At 49.4% G+C, this 21,765-nt stretch overlaps 1 protein-coding gene across 2 annotated transcripts in view; it reads right to left on the minus strand.

Annotated features, from left to right (window-relative positions):
- Positions 1 to 20,842, minus strand: part of PPP2R2C (protein phosphatase 2 regulatory subunit Bgamma) — a 161,476-nt gene extending 140,634 nt beyond the window's left edge. Inside the window, exon 1 of one of the 2 annotated variants that reach the window (XM_043906227.1) lies at positions 20,544 to 20,842. In XM_043906227.1, the coding sequence (XP_043762162.1) occupies positions 20,544 to 20,613 (70 nt within the window). In that variant the 5' untranslated portion in view covers positions 20,614 to 20,842. Of the gene's footprint in view, positions 1 to 20,466 lie in introns of both variants that reach the window. The other variant, XM_043906228.1, reaches the window with a different exon arrangement.
- Between the last annotated feature and the right edge of the window lie 923 nt (positions 20,843 to 21,765).

The raw sequence follows: 21,765 nt of genomic DNA on the forward strand, positions 1-21,765 counted from the left end.
ATGCACAGAACCACCCCCACCTCTAGGACTCTTCACAACTCAGTGAGATGGGGGACAAAAAAATGATACAGGGTTGGCAGGGGTGGATGGTGGATCTGCCTGCCCTGTGCCCCCTGGCTGGGGTAGAGGAGGGCTTTGGGAAGCTGTCCATTCAGGAGGATGCTATGTGTGACAGGCCTGCAGTTGACCGAGGCAGGGTCCCTCCCACAGAACAAGCCATCTTGGTGAATGAGTTTTCTCCCCAGTGAACCTCAGGCTTTCAAAGATCTACCCTCCTTCCAAACTGTACAACGTGGATGAATCTAGAAGACATTCTGCTCAGTGGATCAGGCCAGACACACAGGACAGTGTATGATCGCCTTGTTGTTATATGAATCCTTGTTGCTGTTCTGTTACCAAGTCATGTCTGACTCTTTGCGACTCCATGAACTGTAGGCCGCCAGGCTCCTCTGTCCATGGGATGTCCTAGGCAAGAAAAAAATTGGAGCGGGTTGCCATTTCCTTCTCCGGGGGATCTTCCCGACCCAGGGATGGAACCCATAGTTCCTGCTTTGGCAGGTGGATTCTTTACCACTGAGCCACCTGGAAAGCCCATGTGAATCCTAGAGAAGGCAAATCAATGGACAGAGAACAGCTTAGAGGTTACCGGGGTGGAGGGAAAGGGGCAACTGTTTAATGGGGCAGAGCTTCTGTTTGAGTGACGAAAGCATTTTGGAGACAGATAGCGGTGATGGTTGCATGATATTATGGATGTAATTAGTGCCACTGGATTGTACGCTTAAAATGATTAAAATGGCACATTTTATACTATGTATCAGTTCAGTTCAGTTCAGTTGCTCAGTCGTGTCCAACTCTTTGCAACCCCATGGACTGCAGCATGCCAGGCCTCCCTGTCCATTACCAACTCCTGGAGTTTACTCAAACTCATGTCCACTGTGTCAGTGATGCTATCCAACCATCTCATCCTCTGTCGTCCCCTTCTCTTCCCGCCTTCAATCCTTCCTGGCATCAGGGTCTTTTCAAATGAGTCAGCTCTTCGCATCAGGTGGCCAAAGTATTGAAGCTTCAGCTTCAACATCAGTCCTTCCAATAAATATTCAGCACTGATTTCCTTATATTTTACCACAATTTTTTAAAAAATTGAGTAATATACAAAAAACCTATTGAGTTGTACACTTTAAATGGGTGAATGGCATGGTATATGAATTATATCTTAATAAACTTTTTTTTTTTTTTAATTAAAGATGTGAATCTTGGCTCCTGGGTCTCTGACTGGCCAGGGTCCAAGGTGGGAGGCTGAGACCATTGACAGAGGCCAAACCAAGGTGCTCACCTGGCCTATGACCTGGACCCTGGTGGACAGAGACTCTTTCCCTCAATTTTGTTGATGCTCAGAGGAAAGGGTAACACCCCCTCCCACACACACACACATACACTTACACTGAGGTTGGAGGTCTGGGGGAGCCTCTAACATGGCCCAATATCCTCTCCCCACTCCCAGAGGAAAAGGGCTTGGAGGGGCAAGGTCACCGCCTGGGACACACATGCATGATTTTAAAGATGACGCTAGCCCACCTCTCATTCAGAATAAGAATGGAAGACAGCCCAAGTCTCAGCATGTCCTTCTTCTCCCTGGGCTCCCGGCTCCCCATCTGTTGAATGTAGACAATGGCAGGGGCAGCCCTGGACAATGCCTGGACATGGCTCACCCAGCCTGGCTCACTGGCACTATGGCTCACATGCCAAATGGCATGAACTCAGACAATGGTCCCCCATCACCCACGGGGTGGATGCCATGTAGGCTGTGTCTGGGACAGGCCACCAGGCTCTAACGGTTTCCAATAAAACTGCTTCCTCAAAGCCAGGCATAGAAGACGATCTGGGAGGTCAGTGTGTCCTTAGAGTCAAGCTGAGCAGGAAAACCAGCCAGCTCACCTGTTCCCTTCTGCAGTCACCATCCCCCCCATCACTACAGAGGCTGCCAAGAAAGAAAGCACAGCTTCACCTAAGGCCACCATTCCAGATGTGGGCATCGCACACAGCACACCAACAGTGGGGGAGGGCTGGGGGGAGTGACTGACAGGCTGCACCCCGACCTGACCCCCATTTGTATTAATAACTTCAGCTTGATGTACAGAGGGAGGCAGGTCTACAGGAACCGAGTCTACCTCCAAAAAAAGAGCTTTTATTCACCTCTTGTCTTCCATATTTTCTCCAGCTTTATTGAGATATAAGGCTTCACTTGTGGCTCAGCTGGTAAAGAATCCACCTGCAATGGGGGAGACCTGGGTTTGATCGCTGGGTTGGGAAGATCCCCTAGAGAAGGGAAAGGCTCCCCACTCCAGTATTCTGGCCTGGAGAATTCCATGGACTGTATAGTCCATGGCGTCACAAAGAGTCAGGCATGACTGAGCAACTTCCCCATGCATACACTGAGATATAACTGACATATAACACTGACTAAGTTTAAGGTATACAAGGTGTTGACTTGATACACTTATATGTTATAAAATGATGACCACCATGGCCTTAGCTAGCATCTCCATCCCATCAAGTTATTAATCTTTTGTGGTGAGAACTATTTCAGATCTACTTTCTCAGCAACTTTCTAATATATAATACAGTATTACGAACTATAATCATTATACTATAGATAATGTGCTGGGCTATGTGCTAAGTCGCTTCAGGCTTGTGTGATTCTCTGCGACCCTATGGACTGTATCCCATCAGGCTCCTCTTCCCTGGGATTCTCCAGCAAGAATACTGGAGTGGGTTGCCACACCCTCCTCCAGGGGATCTTCCCAACCCAGGGATCGAACCCGTATCTCTTCCTGCATTGGCAGGTGGGTTCTTTAGTGCCACCTGGGAAGATTATACATTATCTTATATCATGTATAGATTCTATATTAGATCTCCAGAATTTATCAGAACACACCTGGACCTTTTGACCAACATCTCCCCATTTCCTCCAGTCCCAGCCCTGGCAACCACCATTCTAGCCTCTGTTCCTCTGAGCTTGGCGTTTTTAGATTCCACATTGAAGTGAGATGGTATGGTATGACTTCACTTAGCATAATGACCTCACGGTTCATCCACATTGCCACAAACTCTTTATTTAAACAGGCAACAGTATGGAATGCTTTTTGTATTTGAACAGAGAAAGGGTGTGGGGGACAAGGCCCCTGCTTCCTCTGACTGGTCAGGAAGACAGAAGGCGGAGCAGCACCTCCAAGGTCAGACACTCTGGCCAACTCTTGGCTCAGCCGGCCAGCTGCAGCAGACCACGCTTCTCAAACGGGGCCCCAGTCCTGTCTCCCATCCCATCTGTTCTCCACAGTGTGACATAGCTGTTCCTGAATCCGAAGGTAGAACTTCACTCCCCTTCAACCTGGGCCAGCTTTTGACTTGACTGAAGTCACACAACTGCGAAGTGAGACCCTGAGCCGGTCAGCAAACCAGGTCTCCCACCTGGTTCCCAGGGCACTTGACTTGGGAGAGCCAGCCCCTCCCTGCCCCCTCCCCCACGAGTCCTGGTGCCCTGAGACCACCGTGCTGGGGGGGACAGTTCTACAGTCCCCAGGGAACTGGCCCCACCACACACAGAACACGTGAGCGAAACCATCTGGGGCCCTCCAGACCAGCCTACCCCCCAGTTTAGAAGGGAGACACAGCATTGCCATGTACAACAGATTAGCCCAAATCCCTGACCCACAGAATTCTGGGGACATAATAAAATGGCTGTTGTCTCAAGGCACTACAATTCAGAGTGGTTTGTTACGTAGTAATAGTGACCATGGGGTGGCACCAGTGGTGAAGAATCCACCTGCCAATGCAAGAGACATAAGAGACGTGGGTTCGATCCCTGGGTTGGGAAGATCCTCTGGAGGAGGAAATGGCAATCCACTCCAGTATTCTTGCCTGGAGAATCCTATGGACAGAGGAGTCTGGCAGACTATGGTCCACATGGTCACAATGGGTTGGACATGACCGAAGCAACTTAGCACGCATGCATGCACACAACAGTGACCATAATACTATTGTGTGACTTTAGGTGTACGAGCTGACCTCTCTGGGGCTCCGTTTCCTGTTATACAAAAGGGGGTCATGGTGGTTCAGACGGTAAAGCATTCACCTGCAATCCAGGAGACTTGGGTTTGATTCCTAGGTTGGGCAGATCCCCTGGAGAAATGAACGGCAACCCACTCCAGTATTCTTGCCTGGACAATCCCACGGACAGGACACAATTAAGCTACTAACACTTTTCTCACTTTTTTTTTCATTCCCACCACCTAGAGCAGGTGTAAAGTTCCATTGAGATGATGAACGTATGTCTCATGTATGTCAAGAAATGGACGCTTCCCTCATCATCACCAACACCATTATTATTTTACCACGAAGACAATATAGTTGCACACATGGAGAAATATTCACAGCATGATTCCTCTCCTACACAGGCAGAGTCCATTACCCAACAGACACACATCAAGAGACAATGAACACAGCCATAAGTCACGATGTGCTGGAGCTGAATTGATCTTTTTTTTTTAAAAAAAAGCAAGAGAGCAGAGACTGATGGGTTTGCTGCAATCTGCAGATTACTCCAGAGCTGCATTATATATGTGGACTTTTTCTTTTAAAGATCACCCACATGCAAAATTTTGCTAAATCTGATTTTTAGTTCAGCAGGCATGATATTCAAATCTTTATTCAAGCCCTTTAAAGACACTCCTACATTTTCACCCAGAAACTGTATTCCCAGATAGTCAGAGACAGGAATAACCTGACATACAGAAACAGATGTAAATTTCAAGGATGCTCATCACACCTTTAAACACCCAAAGTTGGGATATAAGTGTGCAAGAGTGGGAGGTCTCTCAACCCTCGACCCACTGTCATCCACACCTACCATTTTTAGGAATGTGTTTGTGTTGACCCAAGACTACGAGAGGAGGCTCAACCCTTCTTTCTTCACTACGCTTGCCGCTCCAACCTGGCATGGACAAACTCTCTTTCCCACGACTTTCACTTCCACCCCCTTCCACTGCTGACTCTGGGCACCTCCCTGGGGTCTTCTCGCCTCTCTTCAAAATGCTCACATCCCCATCTGGGCTTCGCTCCCCCACGTCACTCTCCAAACTCCCAGAGACCTCTGGTCACTCTCGGTTCTCTTTTCCTTCTCTGCCTGGAGAGGTGGCCATGCCCCCTGTCTCACCAGCAGCCTGTTTGGTGTGTTCATCCGCCACAGCCATCCAGGAGCACCAAGACCCAAAAGTCACTAGTCCAGCAACCCTAGAGTTTCACTGCATCTCACCTCTGAGCTTCTCCCCATAACATCCTTGCTGCCTGGGACGTCTTCTCCCCAACTCCCTACTTCCCCGCTGGACCAGCTGCTTGTCTGCTCTGGCCTGGGAGCCGCTCTCCTCCCAGACGACGACTGGGACCCCACTACACCCTAGCTCCCATCACTTCATGTTATGATCACCTGTTTATGTCTCCTTGGTTCCAGAGGTTCTCAAGGGAGGGGCTGTACCCTATTCCTCCTCTTTCCTGCATCCTTCTTCCCCACCCACACACTCATTGCAGATGATCAACCCCAGTCTGATAGATGAATCCATAGGTAGTTATTGAATAAATAACTATATGATAAACTATTCAGTTCAGTTCAGTCACTCAGTCATGTTTGACTGTTTGTGACCCCATGGACTGCAGCACACCAGGCTTCCCTGTCCATCACCAACCCCTGGAGTTTGCTCAAACTCATGTCCATTGCAGCAGTGATGCCGTCCAACCGTCTTATACTCTGTCATCCCCTTCTCCTCCTGCCTTCAATCTTTCCCAGCATCAGGGTCTTTTCCAATGAGTCAGTTCTTCGCATCAGGTGGCCAAAGTATCAGAGCTTCAGCTTCAATATCAGTCCTTCCAATGAATATTCAGGACTGATTTCCTTTAGGATTGACTGGTTTGATGGACTGTTAGGCAGCCATTAAAAATTTGTTCAGGATTCCCTGGTGGCTCAGCGGCAAAGAATCCACCTGCAATGCAGGAGATGCAGGTTGCATCACTTGGTTGGGAAGATCCCCTGGAGGAAGGCATGGCAACCGACTCCAGTATTCTTACCTGGAGAATCCCATGGACAGAGAAGTCTGGCAGGTTATATATAGTCCACAGGGTTGCAAAAAGTCAAACACAGCTAAAGCCACTGAGCATGCACATACACAAAAATTGTTCATTTGGAGTATATAATAATATATGGGAATGATCCAGCATGTTAAATATTTTAAAAGAAACAAAACTATATTTATACTACAATCTACAGGGCGCAGTAAGAAAGAAACACAACAATATTGGAACAACATTTGCAGGCCTATGGAATCAAAGACACTATTTTTTTTCCCCCTCTTTATTCTACTTTCTGCATTTTCAAACATTTCTGCAATGAGATAAAATAAACAGAAGAAGAAAATTAAAATCTTGCAAGGGGCATCTTAACATACATGCACCTTAGCTCCCAGAGTATGACAACATGGGGCACATTACGATGATGGATTGTATTTTCACAGCTTCAATAAAGAGCGTTACCTCTCCCTGGGGAAAATATTCAGGGTTGTTTTTTTTCATCACCTTTCACACTGAAAGCTGGTGTAGGAACCACTATTGCTCAGCCCTTGACTCATTCAGCCAGTTCACTCCATGATGGATTGTTCCTGAAGCAGATAGACCGGCTAGAAGGTCTACACATTGAACACTGTGGACAGGAGGTGTATGCCCCTCTCCTAGTGATCCATCAGCTGTCTAACCATTTCTACAGTGAGCAATTTGAGTTATTTAATATTCTCCAGTTGCCATGTGCAACAAAGAGGATGCTGACTCCAGTCCTCGACCCATGGTTCACCATCACCATGCCCTTGACTTGTGGAAGGGCCACACAGGATAGACATTGCCCATCTGACATGAGTTTAGGGAGACCCCACTTTGCACAACCGTGGGGAACCCTCAAATGACCATGCAAGCCAAAATCACTCGAAGTGATCTTAATAATCAAAGTGAAAATTAGAAAAGTTCCATAATCTTTGAAAAACTTTTTAAAAATCTTAAAAATTCTCTTATTGATGGTTATAAATGTATAGGGAAGTAGAAGAGTGAAATTAGTATTTTATTTTATACCCAGTCATGTAAAACACTAGATACACTGAGAATTCGTGTTTTATTTATTTATTTTTTTGGTAAAAATTGTATCTAGACTAGTTTCAACAGTGCTGGCTCCCTCTGCTTGTTGGATAACTTATGATGCTGGGCAAGCATCTTTCTATGCCTTGGAGAACTGCCTTTCTAAGTTTAGATCAGCTTCCAAGATTCTATTCTCCGCACCTTCAACGCTGTGAAATATCTTTAAGAGTTCCTTTAACATGAAGTATGTTGCCAGTGTCACCTCCCCTGAGACATCTTCATTTTTTTTTTTCTTGGTCACAAGCACTTGCCTCATTTTTGTCAATTAGTTCAGCTTGACTTAGTTCCCCTGGCTATACAGAATTTCAAATGGTTGCAACTTCAGCATTCCCAGAGTAGGAGATTTCCTCTATAACTCCATTTTACATTCAATCCAAATTCTTCTTCAAGCATTATTGCTTTTCTTTTCTCTCTCTCTTTTCTGAACAGCATCTTTGTGGGCCAAATTCCCTCTTTTGACTACCCGTTTTTGGAAAATGTCATGTGGGTTTATCACCAGGCAACAAGGAGGCACCATCACTATATGTTTTGCTGTCTGTGTGCGAATTCACAGGTCCACAGGGACCAACCAGCGACAGACATGGAAAGAGACGACTTGGTCACAGATCACAATGTTCGTATGTTATTTACTTAGTGATCCTTGGGCTGGAGAGCAACTGGCAACGTTTGTTCTTGATGCAGTTACTCAGAGTTACCATTCAGTGGTAGCTGAAATCTGGGTTGTGTGGCTGGGGGACTGGCATTATTGAACCAAATAGAGGTACTGAAATCTGTATACACTGGAATGGTAGAAAGTTAAGATTGCCTATACCCAGAATGTGCGGCCAGGGGGAAATGTGGCATTTGGGGAAAAAAAATTGAACTGTTCTGGGACTGGATTTGAAGATACGCCATTTGTTCACTCAGTCATTCTAATGCACAAACGCCCAACGCCTAGGGCGTACAGGGGGGTACCAGGTGTTGAGCTGTGTACAGAGGAAGCACGCATGTCTGAGATACATATCTGCTGATGCTGCATGAGACAGGACTCCAGGTCTTATGTTTCAGGAAGGCCAGGTTCCCATCCTGTCTTATGATCTGAGCTCAGTCACCCCTCCTGGCTGGGACTGGGAACTAAGGTTCTTTAGTTATAAGGAACAGAAATTGACACAGGTTAACGTAAGCAAGAAGGAAGTTATTGGAAGGTCCTGAGGGAGTCACAGAATCTAGGAGACACAATAGCTGGACAAGGGGCCTCAGAAGGAGCTGGACAGGACTGGGAATTCAATTTCGGGGATCTATGACCATTTCAGCTACCTATCACTGTGTCAAACTGTCTCAAAACTCAATGTCTTCACCGAATGAAATGAGCACTAATTCCTTTCAATCTAAATTCTGGTCCATGTCTTCAAACAGAAACCATTTATTTTGCTCATGGGTCTGTAATCTGAGTAGCTCTTGGTGCCTATGGCATTACCATAGGTGATCAGGTGAACAACCTGCCCAGGATCTGTCAGCTGATGAGTGGTGAGGAGGGATCCTGGAATCAGAAGGGGCACGCCTGGGGATTCCCACCACCCAGGCGACCATCCAGTCCTGTCAGAATACTGGGGTCCAAACAAGGATTATGGACAATAGGGTTTAAACTGTAATTCTTTACAAAATAGTAACGACTGTCTTCAGCAAGTCAGGGTGGAGGACTGATCTCCATCAGAAAAGACTCAGGAGATAGAATAAGCAAAAGTAGATGCAGGACTTTAGAACCTGGGTCAAACCAACCAACTATAAAAAAGACATCTTTGAGATAACTGGAGACATTGCTAAGATGAACCAGAATTAATCAATGTTTGTTTATGTTGCATTGAAGTAGAGTTGATTCACTAACATGGACTAGAATTTAGATGGAAAGCAATTAGTACCCATTTCATCTGGTGAGATAGTGATACTTGATTATATATATATATATTTAAAAAATGCCCTCACCTTTCAGAGGTGCCTGCTGATGTAGGGTAAAATAACAGGAGTCCTGAATTCACTTAAAAATTCTTTTTTTTTTTTTTTTGGCTGCACCACACAGCATGCAGAACTTCTCAGACCAGGGATTGAACCCATACTCCCTGGATGCACGGAGTCTTCACCATTGGACCGCCACAGAAATCCAGTACTTAAGAATTCTTATGCCAAGGGACTTCCCTGAGAGTCCAGTGGCTAAGAATCCATGCTCCCAAGGCAGGGGTTCAATCCCTCGTCAGGGAGTTAGATCCCCATGCTGCAACTGAGTTTGCATGCCACAACTAAAAAGATTCTGCATGCCGCAACTAAGACACAATGCAGCCAAATGAATCAGTAAATATATATATTTTTAAAATTCTTAAGCCAAAAGAATGGGAAGGTAAATGAAGAAAGTACAGCAAAATCTCGAGAGCAGCTGAAAGGCGAGGGGATGGGTGAAGAATAATCGATATAAAATTTTCTCTACTTTGGTACATATTTGAAAGGTTTTGTTAAGACTTTATTGAAACTGTGAAAAGAAAATCAGAAGCTGATAATGACAGTACAAGTAGCTCCCTTTTACCGAGACATAAGCACAATATGCACATGATTGCACCTAATACAAAAAGCCCGGGGGGGGCAGGCACTTCTCTCCCTGCTTCAGGGGTGGGGAAACTGGATCAGAGGCTGCAGAACCTGCCAAAGGTGCCCAGCTGTGCCAGGAGCGGAGCCCAGGCCTGGCAGCCCCTGGAGTCAGGGCTGCAACCTCAGCAGGGCATGGGGGTGGGAGGATGCAGGAGGCCAGGCTGGTCCAGAGGAGGCCCAACGGCTGCAGTTGGAGATCCCATCTCTGCTTGGGGCAGCCAGAGCCTCTGAGCAGCCTTTGTTCTGCCTCAATGTGCCATTCAGCCCAGGGTTCTTGAGGACAATGGGTCTGACTGTGCAAAGGGGCAATGCCCATCCTGGGCAGCACAGGAGTCCCAGGTGGGCCCTGGTCCCCAGGCAGGCTGGCAACTACAACTGAGGTTCAGGCAGAGAAGTCCAGATTCTGTCAGGGGACAAGCACATGTCACTTTGCACAAGCTGTTCCTTCTGCTTGGAATGCACTAGAAGGTATCTCAATACACCACCACTCCTGACCCAGGAAAGGCTGCTCCCTTCAGTGCCAAAGCACCTGTCCCTCACAGAGCTGTGATCACCACCCACCACTCACCCTGCAGTGGAGGGGACCTCTTCTCTCACTGACCCATCTGGATTAATTTCATCCCCACACGGCTGGGACAGATGCAGTCCTAGCTGCGTGTCCAGCATGAGCACTGTGCCAGGCAGTCCTGGGTTCAAGTCAAGAGACCCTTTGAAGCTGGATGCAGAACCAGAACTGAATGGGCCACCTGTCAATGCTCTGTTGGTCTGACCAAGCAATGTGGAGATCAGGAGAGTGGGTTCTACAGGCAGATGGCCAGCATTCAAACCCCAGCTTGGCTCTTTACAAACCAAGTGACGCTAGGCAAGTGCCCAAGCCTCACCTTTCTCCTTTGTAAAATGCAGACAACACACACACATACACACATACATTGGGGTTTGTGGGGATCCAATAAGATGAAGCATTTAGCATCACATTTGACATACAGTATGTGCCCAACAAATGGTCAATCATAATAATGGCTCAAAATCCTTCAAGCTAGGTTTCAGCAGTATGTGAACCAAGAACTCCAGATGTGCAAGCTGGGTTTTGAAGAGGCAGAGGAATCAGAGATCAAATTGCCAACATTCACTGGATCATGGAGAAAGCAAGGGAGTTCTAGGAAAACATCTGCTTCACTGACTATGCTAAAGCCTTTGCCTGTGTGGATCACAACAAACTGTGGAAAATTCTTAAAGAGACTGGAGTACCAGACCATTTTACCTGTCTCCTGAGAAACCTGTATGCAGGTCAAGAAGCAATAGTTAGAACCAGATGTGGAACAACAGACTGGTTCAAAATTTGGAAAGGAATATGATATTGTCACCCTACTTATTTAACTTTTATGCAGAGTACATAATGCAAAATGCCTGGCTGGATGAATCACAAGCTGAAATTGAGATTGCGAGGAGAAATATCAACAACTTCAGATATGCAGATGGTACCACTCTAAAGGCAGAAAGTGAGGAGGAACTAAAGAGCCTCTTCATGACAGTGAAAGAGGAGAGTGAAAAAGCTGGCTTAAAACTCAGCATTCAAAACACTAAGATCATGGCATCTGGTCCCATCACTTCATGGCAAATAGAAGGGAAAAAGTGGAAGCAGTGATAGATTTTATTTTCTTGGGCTCCAAAATCATGGTGGATGATCACTGCAGCCAGGAAATTAAAAGATGCTTTCTCCTTGGAAGGAAAGCTATGACAAATCTAGACAATGTAATAAAAGGCAGAGACATCACTTTGCTGACAAAAGTCTGTGTAGTCAAAGCTATGGGTTTTCCAGCAGTCATGTATGGATGTGAGAGTCAGACCATAAAGAAGGCTGAGCACTGAAGAACTGATGCTTTCAAATTGTGGTACTGGAGAAGACTCTTGAGAGTCCCTTCGGCCGCAAGGAGATCAAACCAGTCAATCCTAAAGGAAATCAACCCTGAATATTCATTGAAGAACTGTTGCTGAGGCTGAAGCACCGATATTTTGGCCACCTGATGCGAAGAACCGACTCACTGAAAAAGACCCTGATGCTGGGAAAGACTGAAGGCAGGAGGAGAAGAGGGAGCGGAGGATGAGATGGTGAGGCACATCACTGACTCAATGTACATGAATTTGAGCAAGCTCTGGGAGACAGTGGAGGATAGTCTGGTGTGCTGCAGTCCGCAGGGTCACAAAGAGTTTGACTTGGCGACTGAATAACAATAATGGCTATTATGTTTGTTTCATTATTGTCTAATGATGAAGACCAGGTGAGTAATTCTGCATGAGGGCTAACTGGTGAGGAGACCTGTGCTAAGTAACAGGACTCCCTAGGGCACCATGGGGCTAGTGGAAAGCAAACTATTCTGCAAGCCAACAGGGAGAACTAGGGGTGCAGAGTATAGAGTCTCATGGGAATACGACGTCACCAAACAGAGCTCAAGAGGACCAGGGGCCGGTGTGTGTGAGCACCTGAGTGATGCTTACCAATACTGTTCTGACCACTTGGCAGTGTTCAAGGCTGGCTGATCCACCCTTCTTCCTGCCAGCCCTCTCTCTCCCTTCTCTTCTAGGATTCTCTTGGGTCTGTGACTCCAAAGCCTTCTTGTTTTATCGTCTAGCTGGGTGACCAACAAGAATTCTCATTCTCTGTACCTTAGATGTTGGTGCTCTGGCCTCAGTTCTCTTTCTTTGTTCCTCTCGCCCCCGCCTCACTCTCTCTGCCCAGAGACATGGGTATCTTCTGTGCCTAGCGTATAGTGGGAGCTCCAGAAATATTTTGTTGAATGAACGAATGGGTGAATAACCTTGTTCTTCAATGTTGTACATCTGGCATCTCACCTCCCCCTGGCGTGTAAGGGGATCAGTAAATGCCTCTTGTTGAACACAAGGGGAAAAGTGTTCACCCTCATTGGCATTCAGACATGCATTAAAACAAATATTTTTTTCATCCGTGATATCTGCAAAGGTCAAACAAATTAGAATACCCAGTGCTGATCAGCATGAGATAAAATAGAGAAACTTTCTGGAGAATAATTGGGCAGTGAGTGTCAAGAACATTAAGCACGTTCATAATTTTTACATAAAGTTGCACAGGCAGGACTCTCTCTGAGCAAAATTATTTCAGATTTAGGGGGAAGAATGGGAATAGGGTGTCTTCTTACATACATAGCATTTCTTCCCTCAGTGTCAGTTAGAAAATAGGCAGCCTAATTACCCAGCAGTCGGAGGTGATGAGTTGAACTATGACATCTCTCAGGGGAAGAGTGTGCAGCCAATAAAATGATGCTATTTGGAGGCAGGGCTGAGGGAACCAGTTACACACCCCTCCTCCCTGCTAGGACTTGAAGACACAGAAGGAAGATGGACCAAAGGGAAAAAACATGTCTTTCTTAACGGTAAACTCATGGGGGGAATGAGCTAGGGACCCTGGCTCCACTGCCCGCCTCCTGGGCCTGTGAGAGAGACGGATCTAAAGGCTGTCTGTGAAACGAGGGAAACATAAGCTTCTTCTTGTTGGAGCAAAGACCTTTACTACTATAGCTCCGCCCAGCAGAGAAAAATGGTCCAGTGAGTGACGGGGTCTCACCAGTTCCACCAATCACAAAAGCCAAGGGAGGCGGGATCAAGGATTCCACCCTCCTCACTACAGCAAAATAGGACTATCTATAGCATTTGCAGAGGAGCCTGGTGGGCTACAGTCCATGGGGTTGCAAAGAGTCACACATGACTTAGTGACTCAACAACAACAACACATAGGGTAACGAATAATCAGTCCTTTGAGATCTTCCCCACCCAGGTGGCGCAGGGGTAAAGAATCCACCTGCCAAAGCAGAAGACACAGGTTCAATCCCAGTCTCAGGAAGATCCTCTGGAGTAGGAAATGGCAACCCACTCCAGTATTCTTGCCTGGAAAATTCCATGGACAGAGGAGCCTGGCGAGTGGACTACAGTCCATGGGCTTACAGAGTCAGACATGACTGAGCATCTGAGCATATTGCATTTGTGAGGTCTGGTGCAAAATGAAAATACAGAGGATAAAAAGCAGGGAGAAGTATCACTAAAGGTACAAAAATATAAAGCTTTTCATTTCTACCCATGACTGGTCTTAGTTATTTGCTATTTAATGACAGTTGGGGAAAAAAAAGTATAAATTATTAACATGGATTTTATCGCCCAGTCTATTGTGTAATTACAGCTTTAAATGCAAATAGAATAGTATTGAACTAGAATGCAGAATCACTGATTACACAATTTGTATCTGGGAGCTCCTACAGGTATATGTAGCTTGTTCGTATAAAAGCAGTAAGAACACTACACGTTTTTATTTCACTTTTTGAGGCTTGAGTGTTTTAGACACATATCACCACTCTCAGTGATGAATGAGGGTTGATGGGAACAGGAACTGCGGTCCATCTCTCCCTTTCTTTTGATGCCATCATTTTCAGAAGTAATGACTAGCTAGACCAGGGATGGTTCACGAGTAACAAAGGTTATGTTAGGATTCCTTGGTCCGTGTGCTTCTTAGAATGCCACTGCCTCCTTCCAGCATTCAAAACAAGTTTTCTGGTTCAAAAAGAAAGCATGGCCTCTCCAGGTTGTCAGTGCCTCCTCACAGAATTCTGGTGGCCCCAGGATGCTCAGAAGCTCAGTGATATTCCAAGTGACCCCAGGTAAGTGTGATATGGAAGCCGCTCAAGGAACAGTGGGGTCGCTTGTTGCACGTGTCACTTCTGTTCACCATCATGCTCCACTATCCTATCAAAGGTCACTCACAAAACATGGGTGTAAGGACACAATTATTAAAGATTTCAAGGTGGGGATGGTGGAGAATTAAACCAAGGACAGGGTTTTTGGTCCTTCTGAGCATGTGAGCATGGGGCCTACCTGGACTGCATGCCCAGAAAACCAGCCCTTCAGCAAAGGGACTGGAAAATTCTTATAACATCATGCTTAATGAGAAAAGTATCCTTCAAAATGGTTTATATGGAAAGATTAAGCTTTTATTAAAAACAGACGTGGGCATTTGCAAAAGATGGGAAGGAGCTATGGCAAGTGGTTAACAGTGTTTATCTAGAGGCCATTCTTTTCGCTTTATCTGCATTGTTACTCTATCATCCTTCCCATTAAGCCCCAGCCTTTCACACAGCCATGCTTTGGGTCTCAAGACCTAAAACACCTCTCAGTGAAACATCCCTTAGCTATGCTGACTCTAAAGATAAAGACCAAAAGCTGCAGCAGGTAAAAACAACCAGGAGATGTTGTGGAAGCATTGTATTAGCATTTGATTTCCATTTTGCAGAAAGAAAATGAGAAAACCCTTACTTTGTGACTGCACCAACCTTTAAATGAGGGCTGGCCTCCATGACAGTTTGAGGAAACTGACACCAACAATAGCACCTGCCCAGAGTGGACTGTTGGGAGTCCATGTAGCCTGTGGAATCCCAGGGCAGGAAGCAGTGCAGGGAAACTGCAGCTCAGAGAGGTGATGTGACTTTACAGGGGACAACCACCAGTGTCCCATTTCAGCCTCCCACCCTGCCCCCATGCCAGAAGTGGAAACATCAGCTTGTGAAACCCCAAGAAAGCTTATGAAAGGGACAGTTCTAAATGGAAGCAAAAGGAACCAAGATTTCAAGAATCAAAGGCCGGCTCTCCCGCTTTCCCTCTGGGCTGGCTCAGGTCACTGTCAGACATAACCTCCCCTCTCAGCTCAATTTCCCTAAGGCTGGAGATGAAGTTGGGTCAGCCAGTCTGACAGTTCTATGGGCTGTAGGTGTGTTAGTCATTCAGTCATGTCCGGCTCTTTGCAACCCCATGTACTACAGAGCCTGTCAGGCTCCTCTGTCCATGGAATTCTCCAGGCAAGAATACTGGAGTGGATTGCCATTCCCTTCTCCAGGGGATCTTCCCAACCCAGGGATCAAACTCCAACTCCTGCATGGCAGGCAGAGCCTTTACCATCTGAGCCACCAGGGAATATGCAGCTAAGAGCTAGTCTGACTCCAACTTCTAAAGAACAGACATTATTATTTATGGACAATATCTATTAAGTCCTGACTGTGCCCCAGGCCCTGGGCTGGGTATGATCACATGCACCAAGCCATTTAATGCCATGAGTCCACTGAATGTATTCCATTCACAAAGCATGGTGGGGAGTCCACAGAGATGATCCAACAACATCAAACACTTGCACATCCCTCATTTCAAGTGATCTGTGGAAGAACCTGGAACAGAAACTAAGGCTCCTGCCCAAGATTACAGACCCAGAGCAGACCTCACCAGGAATGCAGGTCTCCAGACCCCACCAGGAACCTAGGTAGCAGATCTTGGGATTCCCTCATGTGGCTAGAAGCACCAGGAGGGGAAATCAAAACTCTGCAACTTTAACTTGAGTGCGTGAAAGAGGCCAAAGAGGATTTCCAAAACGGAACACACACACACAAAACCCAGCCACCTCCTGGTTTTAAGCATCTTGTGTTTCGGTCATGAGTGACAGGGCAGCCTTTCTGTTTTTCTGACCATCAGTAAAAGTTGTATGGGTAGGGGTGCTGCTGGCTGTAAATAACAGAGACGTGGCTTCAAGTCTGAAGCAATGAGTAAATATAGCAGCTTACGGAACTGGAAGCCCAGAGGTAGGGTGGACATTAGGCCTGGTTAATCCAGGAGTCACCAACATCTCACTCACTGTCTACTCTGGCAGCAACTGTATTGTTGGCTTAAGACCGGCTTCCACCATGGTCTCAAGGCAGCTGCCGGGGGGGCTTCCATGTCCCATCACAAGAAAGGGACCAGCTTCCTGCAGCTCTCTCTACTCTCCACTCAACCTCCAGAAAGGACTCCCATGTTCATTTTCGAACCAGTCACTGCAAGGGGGAATGGAAGTACCCTGGTTCATCCCTGCCTGCCCAGACCCAGATGCAGAGAAGGATGTGCTTGGTAAATGCTACTGCATGAAAGAGGATGAACGTATTTCTTAGATCCAGTCTAGCCTAGAAATGTCTATTTAACTCACCCTATAGCTGAGTCCGGGTTTCCCTGGGGGCTCAGAGATAAAGAATCCAACTGCCAACACAGGAGACTTGGGTTCAGTCCCTGAGTCAGGAAGATCCCCTGGAGAAGGAAATGGCAACCCACTCCAGTACTCTTTCCTGGGAAATCCCATGGACACAGGAGCCTGGCAGGCTATCGTCTACGGGGCTGCAAAAAGAGTTGGACACGACTTCAAGATTAAACAAACAAATGAAAACCTGAGTTCTAGGACTGCAGCAAGAGAACACAGCCAGGAAGAGTCCTTCTTGGAGTCGTATCTGGCTCTTGAGAAAATTCTAAACAGAGAGTCCTTGGCATTCTCTGATCCCTGGGACCCCTTTCTCTAGGGCTCAGGTCCTTCCACTGTCCTGAGAACCTTAACTGTACTGCTCTCCCCCAACACACATCCATTCTGCAAAGTCTTCTGTGCTCCACGGTGACACATGTCCATGCCTAGTGATCACAAGGTGTGAATGACTAACAAAACCTAAGGCATTTGGGATTTTACAAGAGGAAACTGGGGAACTGGGCTCCCAGTGGTGAAGATGACATTTAACTCGAGACCTAAAGGATGAGAAGGAAGAGCAGAAGGTGGGTGTTCCACGTAGTGGACACAGCCAGTGCAAATACCTTGAGAGAAAGAAAAAAAAAAAAACACCCTCCTTAAGGAACAGGAAGTAGATCACAGTCACTGGGGTGTTGTGAGTGTTTGTGGCCAAATGACCAGCTGGAACAGGGATTTGTACACCTGGCACTTTTACAAACTCCCAGCATCCATTATTTGCTTGTGAAGCTCCTCCAGGAACAAGACTTTAAAATTCTAACAGTACCATGTATAAAATGCTTCCAATAGGCCAAAAGCACCGTGCCAGATGTGGTCTATATTAGCATAACCACTGATATTCCCAACAATCCTTTAAGATTGGATAGAAGAGCCTGGCAGGCAACAGTCCATGGGGTCACAAAGAGTCAACACAACGGACTCGACTGAGCATGCACGTGTGCTGTCTGACACCCAAATCTGTGACCTGCTCTGTGCTCTGAGCACAAAATGTGGGCAAGACGCAATCGTAGGAAGGTCTGTTTCCATGCAGGGTGGCCAGAAATCTCATATAATTCTAATAATTATTGTTCTTGCTTTCTTGACTAGACCCTGCTCTCCGAGGGCAGGAACTCTGAATCCTGTTCCTCGCTGCATCCCTAGGACTGGAGCCCTATGCCCTGCACACAGTGGGATTCAGCCTGGGATGTGGACAAAGGCTAAGCCTCAGTTTCTTTGTCTATAAAATGGGCATGTGGGGTATGCGGAGCTCCTGTGAGGCCTCAACACCTAATGGGTTCTCCACACACGTAGGCTGCCAGTTCACAATTTGTAGTTCTGGGGCTAGTCCTTCATCCACCATCTCACCTGTGCTGTGCGGTGCTTAGTCGCTTAGTCGTGTCCAACTCTTTGCAACCCCACGGACTCTAACCTGCCAGGCTCCTCTGTCTATGGGGATTCTCTAGGCAAGAACACTGGAGTGGGTTGCCATGCCCTCCTCCAGGGGATCTTCCCAACCCAGGGATTGAACTCAGGTCTCTCACATTGCAGGTGTATTCTTTACCGTCTGAGCTACCAGGGAAGCCCACCATCTCACCTAAGCCCCACATAAACCCTAAAACGTGTAGGCAGGGTGGTATTATTTACTCCCATTTCACAGATGGGGAAAGAGATCTGTCCACATAACGGGGCTCCCTTCTAGAATACAGGCTGCCGGGGGGCAGGACCTGTGTCCAATCCCCAGGGTTAAAACACTAGTAGGTGGTCAGTAAATATGTGTTGCATGAATGAAGAATTAACAATCATCACCCCCTACTCTGATAACTACGCACGTCTCCCTTGTTCCTCCCTTCTAAGAGCTGGTGAATTCGTGAGAAAAACGGGGAGAGACAGGATAAAGAAGAAATTCGGGTTTGCCAATGTCCACTATGAGTCAGGCAGTACTTTTTACTCTAAGTCACAGAGTCCAGCGCCTTGTTCCAGCATCCTGCGTGCAGAGATGAGAAAGCAGAGGCTTCCTCCAGAAAGCCAGATCAGGATGACCTGCCAAGATCTCCTCTCCTGGCTCCAGCCAGACCACTGGGGCACCTGCCAGCAACTCAGCAGCCTTTCACCTCTGCCTCTCAGCAGGCTGCCAGCAGAAAGAACACCCAGGAAACACACTGATCCTTCCTCGGCCTCTCCAAGGCCGGCGACAAAGACCCCTTTCAGATGCCCCGGACCCCCACTTCCTCTAACTTGAGGCAGAGCCCTCAGCTAGCCCCAGCAGCCCTGCCCCCTCTCCCTACACACCTATCAGCAAAGCGTGACTCAGCGCTTCTCCTCCGGGGAGCGGGGAGCGCCACTCTCCAGCCTATATACTCCGCCCAGGTCACACACCCAGCCTCAGCATCCCTGGGTCGGGAAGCCTGGAAGCCCACCGGCGCTGGTCAGGCGCTCTCAAGGCCTCCGCAGGGCTCCCGCGAGGGGCTCCTCGGCCTCGTTTCCGGCGGAGCCTGGCATCGGCGCTGGCTGGACAGCGCCCGGAGTCGAGTCACCACCGCTCGGAGCCCACACGGGTTCCTGACCCGGGCTCCCACGCGCCCCAGCCCCGCGGCACGCAAAGCCCTGGGCCCCTCCCACGGAAGCACCCACCAGGGGACCTCTTGCTAAAACCCACCAACACCTCTGCAGCCAGTCCGGCAGCCCCTAGGGAAGACGCAGTCAAGCCCCTTAACCCAGGAAGGTCTCCGGGCACAAGGCGTCCCCACCAATGCCTGCCGACACCCCGCGCGGCCGGCCCTTCCCCATCCGCAATGGAGGCTCCAATCCGCGGGCGCCTGGCTAAGGCCTGGGAGCTTCTCACCGTTCCCTGGGCAGGGCGGAGCCGGGGGACCTTTGAAGTTACTACTGGCTTATAAGAAGGGGTCGCTGACCCTCTAGATCCCACCAGCCTCGGAGTGGGGAGTAAGGCCCATTTAGGGGATTTCCAATGCAGGGCCCGTTTGGGGTAGCAGGTCCCACTTTGGGGTTCAGACAGTGTAGGGTCAGCTGTTCCTGTCTCGTTTTATTCACCAGGAAGAAAAGATCCACCCCAAACCAGCCGCCTTCTCTCACCGGCTAAGGGACCTTGCTTCTGGGCACAGGGAGGGGCCGAAAACCTCGAGCCTCTGGGGCAATCTGGCCACTGATTTTTTTTTTCCTCCTCTTGGGTCGCTCTTAGTCTGCGGGGAGTGGGCAGCCTAGAAAATTCTGCCGGGCTCTGGACTGGGATGAAAGGGCAAACCCAGGATTTTAAGCCACTAAAAGCGCCCAGGATGTCTTCACCAGAGTAGCCGCAGAGGTGGCCTTTACAAAAAATGAGGGCCGGGGCCGACTCAGGGCGCCACCGGGCCTGGAGGCGGAAAGCTGCCCGCCGGAGGGCGGCGCGGAGGAGGGCGCTGCCCTGTCCGGCTACCGAGCAGCAGGGGACCGGCGCCCTCCGGCTCCCTCCCTCCCGGACCGGGGCGGGGGTGGGGTAGGGTGGGGTGGGGGGGACACGACACACAGCGCGCGGTCCAAACCTTCGGAGGGCATTCGGTGCGACGGCATCCCCACGCCGCGGCCGGCCGGAAGGGGCCTCAGACAACACGTACGTTACCTTCTGTCACATAGCTGTGGTCCCGCAGGAAGCTGTGGTTAATTTTCCGCGTGTCCGCGTCCTCGCCCATTGAAGGCCGTGCCCGGTGCCCTGGGCATGCCCCGCCGCCGCACACCGATGCAATCCGCAGAGGTCGCGCCGGGCGCGCGGGCCATGCCGCCGCAGCCTAGCAGGGGCGCGGGCCGCCGGGGCCCCGGAGGGCGGGCATCGCTCAACCAGGGGGCGGCCGGGGAACGGGCGAGGGCGGCCGAGGCGGGCGCCGCGGTCAGGCTTGCGCGCGGCAGGCGGGCGGCGGCCGCGGGTGGGGACGGGCCGGGTCCCGGGCGCGCATCCCGGCCGGCGGTGCGCGCTGCGTCCGTGCGCCCCGGCGGCGGCGGCGGCTGGGTGCCCGTGCGCCTGGCTGTGGCGGCGGCGGCGGCGGCAGCGGCGGCGGGAGGGGACGCGCGCGGCGCTGCGCCGACCGAGCCGGGGCCGAGCCGGGCTGCGCGGACTGGGGCCGCCGCCGCCGCCGCCGCCGCCGCTGTCGCAGGCCCCTCCCTCGCACCGCCCGCTCTCCGCCCCCGCGGCCCGCGCCTCCCGCCGCGTGCCCGCCGCCCAGCACCCTGCAGGTGGAGCCGCGCCCCCCGGCAGAAGCTGCCCCTCTGCGCTCTCAGTCTCACGGATGGACACCTTTGGTCCCTGGGTTTGCCAGCGAGCGAGGGAGGAAGGAGGTGACCAGCTGGCGGGAGGCACTGGGCAGCTGAGCATTTGGAGGGCCACTTTGCGTGCCTGGTGGCTCAGACGGTAAAGCGTCTGCCTGCAATGCGGGAGCCCCGGGTTCAATCCCTGGGTCGGGAAGATCCCCTGGAGAAGGAACTGACAAGCCACTCCAGTACTCTTGTCTGGAAAATCGCATGGACGGAGGAGCCTGGCGGGCTCCATGGGGTTGCAAAGAGTCGGACACGACCGAGCGACTTCACTTTTTTTGCGTGCCCAGGTACTCCTGGTGGGTGGGGAGCTTAGAAGAGAAGGGGAGCTTCAGAGGTGTTGGGGGTGGGTAAATGGATACACTTCTGCCCAACGGCAAGGACCAGCAGGCCTTCTTAGGTGTTCAGCAACACCTCTTTGGAAAGGGAGAGATGGAAAGGTGCAGACTGCCCCCTGACAGGTACCAGAGCTGAAGGGGCCCTTGGCTTGAAATAGGGGGCCAAAACCCAGGTGGGGGTGCAGCTGGTCTCTCGAA

The sequence above is a fragment of the Cervus elaphus genome, chromosome 6, assembly GCF_910594005.1.
Source record: "Cervus elaphus chromosome 6, mCerEla1.1, whole genome shotgun sequence".
Taxonomy (NCBI): domain Eukaryota; kingdom Metazoa; phylum Chordata; class Mammalia; order Artiodactyla; family Cervidae; genus Cervus; species Cervus elaphus.